The 10,940-nt window shown below is 37.3% G+C and overlaps 2 protein-coding genes across 2 annotated transcripts; one reads left to right on the top strand and one right to left on the bottom strand.

The window, feature by feature from the left end:
* The first annotated feature begins 999 nt into the window (after nt 1-999).
* Nucleotides 1,000-4,131, top strand: LOC146624715 (uncharacterized). The gene is made up of 7 exons (XM_085364092.1): nt 1,000-1,118; nt 1,301-1,966; nt 2,457-2,502; nt 2,861-2,952; nt 3,042-3,152; nt 3,270-3,543; nt 3,873-4,131. The coding sequence occupies exons 2-7, from the start codon at nt 1,665-1,667 to the stop codon at nt 4,077-4,079; spliced, it is 1,032 nt and encodes a 343-aa protein (XP_085220218.1). The 5' UTR covers nt 1,000-1,118; nt 1,301-1,664; the 3' UTR covers nt 4,080-4,131.
* Nucleotides 4,132-4,314: 183 nt separating this feature from the next.
* LOC146624714 (uncharacterized) lies at nt 4,315-8,317 on the bottom strand. Its single transcript, XM_085364091.1, has 15 exons — nt 8,227-8,317; nt 7,921-8,060; nt 7,488-7,713; nt 7,300-7,375; nt 6,897-7,177; nt 6,779-6,817; nt 6,599-6,672; nt 6,417-6,494; nt 5,943-6,148; nt 5,762-5,861; nt 5,502-5,664; nt 5,293-5,399; nt 5,066-5,210; nt 4,802-4,928; nt 4,315-4,652 (listed from the first exon to the last, which is right to left on the bottom strand). Exons 1-15 carry the CDS (start codon nt 8,272-8,274, stop codon nt 4,315-4,317), a joined length of 2,148 nt encoding a protein of 715 aa, XP_085220217.1. The 5' UTR covers nt 8,275-8,317.
* Between the last annotated feature and the right edge of the window lie 2,623 nt (nt 8,318-10,940).

Raw genomic sequence — 10,940 nt, 5'->3', positions numbered from 1 at the left:
TTAAATCCACCCGTGGCCACTCGGTGCTCTCACCTCATGCGAATCGACTAACCCGATGTGTTATTTAAACCGTCACAGCTCAGTTTGTCTTCTGGCCAAAAAGAATTCACTTTGGAAAACAAGCTTGAATAAACACGGAGAGATAACACACAGCTGAGTGATACACTCAGCTGTGTGTTATCTCTCTTTTTGACAAATGAATTAAACTTAAGTTAGAAAGGAAATCTGTATATATAGCTATATATGGGAAAATGACACCTTTTATTAAGATATTACCGTATTTTTCGGACTACAAGGGGCACTTAAAATCCTTTAATTTTCTCAAAAATCGACAGTGCGCCTTTTGTATAAATTCTGGTTGTACTTACTGACCTGTAAGCACAACCACAACCACAATCTGTCAAAAAATGTTTTAGTATGACTTTGGTAAGCTATGAAGCAGCACTGCTTGATGGATTGTCAGAGCATTACTATGGCGTTATTTTTGTGCCACTATTCTGAGCGGACGTAAAAAAAAATTGAGCGCACGTAAAAAAAAATTGCAGGTGCAAGTGTTGCATTTTGAGGAGAAATTTATTTTGAGCTTACAAAAGCTGAATTTGAGTGAACAAAATTCATTGCTGCGTGCAAAAAACGTATTTCAGTGTTTGCGCTTATCCATATACACACACAATAGCACCCCCTCTCGCTCAGTTTTTTCATTTGCGCTTGCTCGCAATGTGTTGCTTGCGCTCACAACATTCTCTGCTTCGTACGCTCAACTCTCTGTACACCGTTATAAGTGTGCCACAAAACCAACCAATCACAGACTTGGTTTCAAAAATTCTGATTGGCTCTTACGGTCTCCAATCAGCTGGCTAGCTACTGCTTTCCGGAAACACTGTCCGAAATGTAGCTAAATCCAGCTAAAATCTCTTAAACCCCAATTTGCGGATAATATCTTTAATCATTTTATTTTAAAATATATTATTTTTTAAGACTATTGTTGGTGTAGTAGAATGTAGTTGCATCATACAACCATGCCAACTGACTAATTTTTCCAAATTATACTTGAGTAGCTCTCTTTTATGTCGTCGAATACTGAATAGCAGCACGAAAAGAGCATGTCCCGGCCACATGTAAGTAATATAAAATCATTTTGTTAATTATTATTCGCTTGATAACTGACGTTAGCTAATTTGCAAACTATGCAAACTTGAAAAATGATGTACCTCATGTAGTTTGTTTTATGGGTTGTTTATTTTTGTCTGAGATACATCATTTCATTGTACTTGTCCATGTTCCTTGCTGCTTTTAACAGGACATACTGAGACAGCAAATGATGCATAGACTCCTCTCTAAACTGGAAGCTGCTTTAAACCAACAACCACTAAATCTGGATTATTTGGAGTTCTTGACTCGTCATGAGCTTGTTCTGTTTGAATCTTTCTCTCAGCAAATAGGCGGTCTGTCAGAGATTACAGAGGCTCTACAAAACGTTCATCATCTGGTTCAGTGTGAAATTAACATCAGCTCTGTGGCCATTATTGAACTGGAAACAGAAGTTGGTCTGGGACCTGGCCACCCCAAAATCGTACTAGAGAGAGAAAGACTCAAGAATTTGTTGGACATTCAGCTGCATTGCTAAATGTCTTGGTGTTTCAAGAAGAACAATCTACAGGAGGATGCAAGAATTTGACTTGTCTGTGAGAGGAACATACAGCACAATGAATGACCAAGAGCTGGACAACATCATATCGGCTATCAAAAATCAGATGCCAAATGCTGGCTATCGAATGGTTCAAGGACATTTGGTTTCTATGGGTCTCCGTGTTCAGTGGTGGAGAATGATGGCCTCCATGCATCGAGTTGATGCTGTAGGGATCTTCAAACGGATCACAGAACTAGGCTGTGTTGTGCGAAGAAGCTACTCGGTGCGAGGCCCTCTCTCCCTGGTCCACATAGACACAAATCACAAGCTAATAAGGTAAAATACCCACTTATATAGCTCTAACACAAGTTGGGCAGAAAGATGCACGTTATACTTTAAATCTGCTTTAATCAACCTTATCTGATAGGTCTTTCAGTGTATTTATAATATTTTAAAAAGCACTTGATAGAGTAATATTAAGTAAAAGGAATACAGGATGTGTAACAAAACCAGCAATATTGTTAATTGTAAATTTTCTTGAGCAATTATTTACACTTTGTATATCGATATTTTCCATGATAACAAGCCTATCAACACATAATATGTTAAGTGCTCCAGAAAACTTAAAAAAAATCATGACAAGAGAACTAAAATATTTAGTCTCATTGAACTTATAAACATATAAAAATGTTGGTATTATTTTCAGCACACCTGACAAGTGTCCAGTTTAAGTCAGTGGCAAGTGTGCATACTGAAAAATTTATTTTCAATGTCTTACATGTTCTGCAAATCAAGCCTTAGTGAGATTGTTTTCCCTCTGAAACAGGTACAATGTTGTGATCTTTGGTGGAGTGGATGGCTACTCAAGGAAGGTAAAAGTGTAACTGTTATGTAGAATATTTGGTAGTTTTGAAATGAGAGCTTTATTAGGTTGTTTTTTTATGAACATCAATTATTCAGCAAGCCAACATAGTGGACGATTTGCAATTATTATTTTTTTTAAATTTCTAATCAGTTCTTTACCAAAAAAGGTTAAACTAAAAGGCCATTTTCATTTTTTGATAAGTACTACCAATATTGATGTATAGACTACTCAAGCTTTGAATTATGGTTATGAACATAGAACCGTACAATATTCCTTGAACACTTATTATGAAACTGCATTATTAACTGAAAAACTATACATGATCTGAAACCAGATCTTTAATTTTCCATTTGTTTTTACTGCAGGTCCTGTACTTGGATGCAGCAACTAACAACAGGGCAAAAACTGCATTCTCATTTTTCCTGAGATCAGCCCAGCTTCACGGCTTGCCATCAAGGTTTTATGCCCTGATTTAATTTATATGCTAGCAACAAGTATCATTAAAGAAAACTTTAAAAATTCCTTAAAAATGTATTTTTATCATAGGGTTAGGGCAGATCAAGGAGTAGAAAACCTGGACATTGCACATTTCATGTTTGCCACAAGAGGAACAGGGAGAGCGAGTTTCATATCTGGAAAGAGTGTCCACAATCAGAGGTTAGTCTTTTGATGTTTTTTATATTATTATTGACTGCATGGGTAGATTGTTGTAGCAGTTCTGATATTGATTTGAAGCATGAAATACCTGAAATCCAAATTCAAATGTATTTACAGAGTAGAACGACTTTGGCGTGATGTCTGGATTGCAGTCACTAGCAAGTACCATGATATTCTTCACTCACTCGAGGAGGATGGCCTGCTTGACATTTCAGATGTCATTCATCTTTTTGGTGTCCACTACATCTTTGTCCCTCGACTCCGAGCAGATCTTGTCACCTTTGTTGGAGGATGGAATAATCATCCCCTCAGGACAGAAGGTGGTCTCACTCCTGAACAGCTCTGGTGTATGGGACATCTACAAGAGCTGGACGAGGGCGAGAGACTTGAGGTACCAGCTCATAATCTGATTTTTTTTTTTTTTTTTTTTTTTTTTTTTAAATGTTGAATTTCAAAATTTTAGTTAGCAGTTAACTCTGCTCTTCTGAAATTAACAAATTAAAACACTTGCAGCACATCTGGGAGATGCTTCTGGTGATTTTATACATTCTTGCTTATCAATTACCACTAATCTAAATTACAGTAAGAAGAACATGAAAACAAAGGCATTCTTTTTAAATTGTTGTATTTTAATGGAAAAAACACTTACACAAAATAACATTCCTCCCAAAAGTACCTATTCTGGAATAATGACCATTATATATGTTTGTGGATTTGAAGGAGCTTCGGGATCCAGGCATTGACTGGGAGAGTGCTGTACTGCAAGAAGAATCTAACAGCACAGTTGTGGTTCCTGAAGTTGAATGCCCACTGGATGAGGAAACCCTGGAGGGGCTTCAGAGAACTATTAATCCCTTGGAACATTCTGAGTCACACGGTCGTGACCTGTACATACAATTCTTGCTACAGGTGTCAAACCAACAGTGACACTTAACATGGACGTGAAAGTCAACGTTCTTTTAAGTTCTCAAATACTGGATTTCTTTGCTAAAACATTCAGATTACAAGCAAACAAAGCACTTGCTTATTATCTATCAACGTAGGACCCTACACAAAGTTTTGAAGTCTTGTCATTTTCATGAAACGGCTACGAACATCTTAACAGCTAATGTTTACAAACATTTTTACTCATTTAGTTTCCAAATTACAAGACAACAATGTGTTAAACTCTGTGGAATCCACCACCATATTTAACTGCTGCACTCATTATGGTTTTAAACACTGTGTAAGTGTCCAGATGCTGCACTGGAAAAGTCACAGTACAAGTGCATGCACTCACAACTGGGTAACAAATGGAGTGATCTCCCAGCCGCTCCTTACATTCATGGTCAAACTTGCATGTTATTTTGAAATGTCTCTTTTCATCAGGAAGGATGGGAACATGGGACTGGCCGGTCATCCACTGGAGCACATGGTGGACAGCAAGAGACTCTGATTTTTCACCACCTGCACCGCCTGTGTTTCCATCTGTGATGTTTGAAAATGTTTCTGAAGTCTTTTCTAAATAAAAAGCAATCTGGATTACAATGTTTTAAATTAACAACTAAGAATACTTTCTAGTGCCCTGCATGTTAAAGCAAAAATATTTAACAGATGCATACGGTATATATACAATACTATAGGTATATACAGCTAATACTATATAGTACCTGATACTTCAATCTCCTGCAAGAAATCTTGCAAAAAATTTATGATCTTCCTCTCAGTTCTCTCCCTAGATGTCCCTTTTTCACTGAAATGTGGTTGGCAGCTCATCATAATGAAATCAGCGTCTGGCTGTAAATAAGGAAATAAAGTAGATTATATTATAGATATATTGTTCATTCAAAACTAATAAATAAATACAGGATAACTACAGTACAGATAAGTGGACTGTGTTTGGATCAGACTGAAGCTGCTATGTTAATACTTACTTTGAGGATTTTCCCAGGAACAAACAAACTGTGGCAAGCTTCAGGATTTACAGCCATCAGGTTCACAAGACCATACAGTTCCATGCCCTTTCGGAGCTGCTGTAGCATTGGAATCAGTCTTGTTGTAGAGTGTAAGACAATAGCACTTAAAAATAAAAACAAAAAAACAAAATGAAAAACTAGTTGGGGGGGGGGGTTAATGATCTCTCTGATTTTTTCTCCCTTACCGGATCATGCTTTCCTTACTATCCATCTTTATCTGGTTTGTGTATCCACAGCTGACAATTTCATCAGCCCACATCATCAGAGACTGTATGTCTGCTGCATCTTCAACCTGGAAATGTATAATGTGAAAGAGGAAATACAGAAGGTTAAAAGTGTTTAAAAACACCATACTCATAATATATCATGTGCCAGAGCTAAACCAGGTGCTCACTTTGCGGATGAGCAGGGAAGATTCCACATCTGCAACATCCTCCTTAGACAGACAGCTGAAATCAACCTCTCCTGAGCAGAGGAAATTGTAGCACCATTCTTTGAAAAAGGCAGGAGATGGGCCTCCTTGGGCGAGGCTGACTGCAATTATTTCACCAACAGTTCTGTGTAGACAAATGATTATAATTCATTTTCAGGTAACATTTACAAAAATATCGGATGCGTATTAAATGTAATACACAAAGCTCGTATGTAACCAACCTGAAGTTTTCATTATCAAGATCGGTCAGAGAATACTTGGGGTTTTTGCCCTTGTTCTCAAGTCCTTCAAAGAATCTGCTTTCAATACCTGAAATCATGTCTTTCATACAAAAAATATCCGCATTTTTAAGTTATCCATTATTTATTGACACTAGGACAAAACAGGTAATAGGCAACTCACCACTCAAAAACTCTTTCCTAAGTGCTCCTGTATCCACGCCTGCCTCTCCAATGAAAACCACCCTAAGAACACTGGTGGGAGATGCAGCTTTTTTTCTCTGCCACTGGAGAATGCCTCTGTCTGGAAGGTCTTCTCTGTCCACACACAACTTAAATTCTGTTGTGGTGTCGACTTGTTGTTCAAGGCAACGCAATACATCTTCCACGCTTAACAAAAACAGGGTAGAAAACATCCTAAGCTCTCAAAGAAAAATAATCATCTTTAGATTAAAAGAGGCTACCACATTAAACGTGATTAGAAATTATTGCAGCATGTTCTGTGCAACAACCTTTAACAATAATTTAAAGTAGTGTGATCATAAAATGTTTTATATGAAATTAAACCCCAGGTATTGTGTAAAAGATCTTACACATAATTTTAACAAATGGTTCTGCATAATAGTGTGTATATGAATTATAATAGAGCAAAAAGTACCTGTCTGTTGTGCATACTGAAGTTTGAGCTGGTGTCCCTGTAGTTTGGTCATTTTCTTCAGGCACCATGCATTGAAAGCTGATGACAAAACAAAGTTAAAAAAAAAATAAAATAAAAATACATATGTTTGCGTGGACTGTTACTGATTAACATTTTTTCATAAACGGCTGAAAAAAGATTACCTATCCCCACACAGACTCGCATGGACTGTGATCTCATCTTCAGGAAAATCCTTAGTGCATATTGGACAAATAACCTACAATTCCAAAAATGGGTACATGTTAGGCATAGTGGGAAAAAGATCATTACCGATACAAAATTCATTGTAGTTACTATGGTTTTTAGTAATGTGCTAGGTTTACCTTGCATTTGCTTTTCACAATGCATAACTCCGATTCCTGCTGAATCAAAAAACAGTAATTGTGATACTATATTATTTAATCAAAATTGCTCATTTTGATTTCATCAAAATTGTCTCACCTCATCATCAGTCTCATCAGGAGAGAATTTTCCTTTGCACGTATTGATGTGTACTGCAAGCATCTGCAGAGGCATAACTTCATTACACTGGTAACATATCTTCTTTGGCATCTTTGAAAAGTGCTGTGAGTCGGGAGGTAGAGGAGATGTGTCTAATGTTTCCTGAAGAGGTACTATGTAAAAAGTGGATTTGCCACCTCCTGACACAGCTTTCAGTGTTTTGACAGAATATCCTTCTGTTTCAGGTGGAATTACAGTGAGCTTTCGTCGACCACTGCCACCTTTATTGACAGAAAAATAGCATAAACAATCAAGCAGCAAAAGTATCAACTACATAATCATAATGCAGTATGAGCACGCAAGAATGCCAAAAAAATACATAAAAACTGAATTAACAACAAACCTGTTGCCTTATGTAAGAGCCATCCTCCACAAAGATATTCCATTTTTGGAAAGGTTTCTTCCAGAAGTCTAGAAATCTTAGTTAAAAACACAGTTAAGCAGAATGGAACACTAAATGGACTGTGGCATATGATTCAGGCTAAATGCGTCTGCCAATGACTGATTTTAATACTGACTACACAAACTTACCTCTGCATGGTCACCATCTTCTGGAAGAGACACTGTTTGTCTCCCCATGCCAGCTTGTAGGAGTTCAAGCTCCTCAGCTGGCAAAGGTGTGTAGGATGTGTTTTTTGACAGCAAATAAAAACTGAGGCCTGTGGTCTTACTGCCTGCCTTAACAAGCTGCTTAGTAGATGTTAAACATCTCTTTTTACCACGGCTCAAGTGTGATTTGAAATATCCTGGAAATGATCTGTGGGATGAAAATGCATGAGTTTAAAAAATGCAGTGTTGCATAACATAAGGGTTATTGTTTAATAAAGTTATTAAATATGACATCAGTCCTTAATAGCACATTTTAATTTAAAAATCAATGTTGATAAATCCACAAACCAAATAACTTTAACAGAAAAGATTGCAAAAAGTTAAAATAAAAAAAACACACAAAAAAAGCAAAAACCTTGTCATCTCTTGCTGGATAGTCAGATTTCTAGGCTCCGGCTGCCCACTCTCTGTTGGCCTCCCTGAAGGATTTGTGGATATGTTGTTAAGCAGCAAAGACACCAGATTTCTTACTGCTGACTCAACTGCACCATTACCCTAAAAAACATGATTAGGATACACTGCCTCAGTAAGACAACTACGCTGGTAATTACCCATAAGGCTAGCTTAAACTCTACAGCTGCATCTGTAACTACAATTTCACAGCATATTAAACAGAAAGGACAGCAAATTACTAAATTCACACAAAAAAAATTAAACTCACCTGATACTGTGGTGTAGTATTATTGGAGCCATTGTTTGATTCTGCCATCTCTTCTTTAGCTGCAGAGTAAATCAAAAATCCCTCTATCTGCAAGAAGCGAGGCTGAGTGGACAGTGTTTCCGGTGTCCGGACAGCAGTAGCTAGCGAGCTGATTGGAGACCGTAAGAGCCAATCAGAATTTTTGAAACCAAGTCTGTGATTGGTTGGTTTTGTGGCACACTTATAACGGTGTACAGAGAGTTGAGCGTACGAAGCAGAGAATGTTGTGAGCGCAAGCAACACATTGCGAGCGCAAGCAACACATTGCGAGCAAGCGCAAATGAAAAAACTGAGCGAGAGGGGGTGCTATTGTGTGTGTATATGGATAAGCGCAAACACTGAAATACGTTTTTTGCACGCAGCAATGAATTTTGTTCACTCAAATTCAGCTTTTGTAAGCTCAAAATAAATTTCTCCTCAAAATGCAACACTTGCACCTGCAATTTTTTTTTACGTGTGCTCAATTTTTTTTTACGTGCGCTCAGAATAGTGGCACAAAAATAACGCCATACATTACGGCTACCGTAGTCAGGATCCTCCTGGAGTAATCTGGGTCCAAAACGCCGTCCTCTTCAGGTTCCAAAGTCAAACGAACACTGCAGCATCACTGAGAGTTAAAAACTTTCATCTTTAATAAAATAATCAGTGTTTACCAGGTGTAACAATTAAGTTTAACATCCAGGCATCCATGAAAACAGAATTTATTAAATTTAACAGAGTTAGAAGTTAGCAGGAAGTTAGCTCGCTAGTTTCCGCCTAAACATGATATAGCATGTTCTGACTGAGAGATTTCTGAAAAAATTAAAACGTACAGCTCTGCTATCACTTCAAACATAAATGAAAACAGAAAACTAAACAGCAGTGACGTTTGTAGGGTTACTGAAGTTGGACAGCTGGTATATAATGATGCGCTATGTCGCTAGCAACACAGCTATGTTAGCATAACATAAACACAGTGAAGCTGGAGGATGAATGCTAACTTTTTTCCACTCAATAAAAGTTAACGCTAGGGTTTCTGGTGGTTAGGGACAAATGCAATCGCATGGCAGGATGCTGTAAACAGACTAAACTTCAGTCAGGAGAACAACTGAGATAATCCATCCACAATACGAGGTTAGTCATTAATATACTGCAACAACATGGGGATAGAGCAGCTGCCAGAGAATTCAGCATTAATGAATCAATGGTACGGAAGTGGAGGAAGCAAGAAGAATGAGTTGAGTAAAGTTTGACTTATCTGACTGCTTTGTTTCGCTTAATGTGCCTTATAATCCAGTGCGCCTTATGGTCCCAAAAATACAGCATAAGTGTTATTAACATAATATCTTTAACTCTGATTTTGACCACACTTTTCAACAGTTTGAACGTTATTTGGATGACAAATTAAGACATATTAAGCCTATTAAGCTATGGGATCCACCAATCATTACATAAACAGATGCACCGACCAGACAAGAACAACAGAATTAGCTCATGTAAAGACAGCTCTGTATCTGTGGCAAAAGCTTAAAGAAATAACTTTGTGTGTGTGCATGTGCATGTTTTACCTTGTGCTTTTTACTGACCTGCTCCCTGACTGGCACTTATCTTTTAGCACTTAGCTCCATCTTATTCTCTGCCTCTCTCCTCCACCTTTCCTTGTGACAATCCATTTTGTCAGGCATCTATTATGTTTAGAGAGGCAGGCAGACATTGGCTGCTGCGCTGATAGAGAGAGAGGGTGTGATGCCTGAATTCTGTTGATTCATTCCTTGTTTTTATGTTATGGCTGTTCTGACCCTCAGGCCATGAGAAAAAGTCCAGTTTGGACCTCAGGAACATTTATGATGCGGGGGTTTTCCTTAAAGGTGAGTCACTGCAGAAAGCGCCCCTAATTTTAAATTCAAATTCAAATTCAAATTTTTATTTGTCACGTACACAGTCATACACAGTACGATATGTAGTGAAATGCTTGGACAACTGCTCGTGACCTAAAGAAAACAAAAAAGGAAAAGGCTATGAATAAGAAAGGAAATAAATATGAAAAATTAAAAAGGGTAAATTTAACTAGGAAGGAATAAAATATAAATTAAGGTTAAAAATGAAATAACTGTACAACACAAATTAGAATGAAGGGTAAATTTAACTGGGAAGAATAAGATAAAGATAAATATATAAATTAAAGTTGAAAATAAAATAACTGTACAACAAAATACACAATACACAATATAGAACTATATAAGAATGTATGAAGAAATCTAAATATAAATAAATATATACACAATAACAGCAGCTGTACAAGTATTAACCGGAAATGAAGAATATAGTGACCAGTGTTGTGCAAAACCAAAGTCCAGAAAGTCCAGTGTGTGTGTAAAAAAGGACTGAAGGCTTTATCTCCCTCTCAGCTCTGCCTTTTTGAGCTGCCATTAGTCTCAGTAACAAGTAACCAAAATATTTAAATGGAAATGGCACCAATGGCAGGCCATCCATTGTGTGCACTGCATTTTTCATATGGCCGTCGTCCAGTTGAAAAATGTAGGAAAACATTGCTCACCTGATTTTCACCTCGTATGCACTAACGGGAAGGAAAACACATTTTTTACATTGTAGGTAAGCATCGCTTTTTAGTTCTTGCTTGTCATCTGATTTCATCAGTGTTGGTCAAGTTACTTGAAAAAAGTAATCAGTAACTA

The sequence above is a fragment of the Diplotaxodon limnothrissa genome, linkage group LG10 (genome assembly GCF_057381915.1).
Source record: "Diplotaxodon limnothrissa isolate DT_005_m linkage group LG10, D_limnothrissa_male_GT1.1, whole genome shotgun sequence".
Classification (NCBI taxonomy): domain Eukaryota; kingdom Metazoa; phylum Chordata; class Actinopteri; order Cichliformes; family Cichlidae; genus Diplotaxodon; species Diplotaxodon limnothrissa.
This window is presented reverse-complemented; position numbering and strand designations above follow the sequence as displayed.

Bases quoted from the DNA above. Each gene is read 5' to 3' on its own strand.
- LOC146624715 (XM_085364092.1), top strand. From the start codon at position 1,665: ATGCAAGAATTTGACTTGTCTGTGAGAGGAACATACAGCACAATGAAT. The intron at 1,967-2,456 runs GTAAAATACCCA...CCTCTGAAACAG, and splicing joins ACAAATCACAAGCTAATAAG to GTACAATGTTGTGATCTTTG. The intron at 2,953-3,041 runs GTTTTATGCCCT...TTTTTATCATAG, and splicing joins CTTCACGGCTTGCCATCAAG to GGTTAGGGCAGATCAAGGAG.
- LOC146624714 (XM_085364091.1), bottom strand. From the start codon at position 8,274: ATGGCAGAATCAAACAATGGCTCCAATAATACTACACCACAGTATCAG. The intron at 6,673-6,778 runs GTAAACCTAGCA...TTGGAATTGTAG, and splicing joins TTGTGAAAAGCAAATGCAAG to GTTATTTGTCCAATATGCAC. The intron at 4,653-4,801 runs GTACTATATAGT...CTTTTTATTTAG, and splicing joins GCAGGAGATTGAAGTATCAG to AAAAGACTTCAGAAACATTT.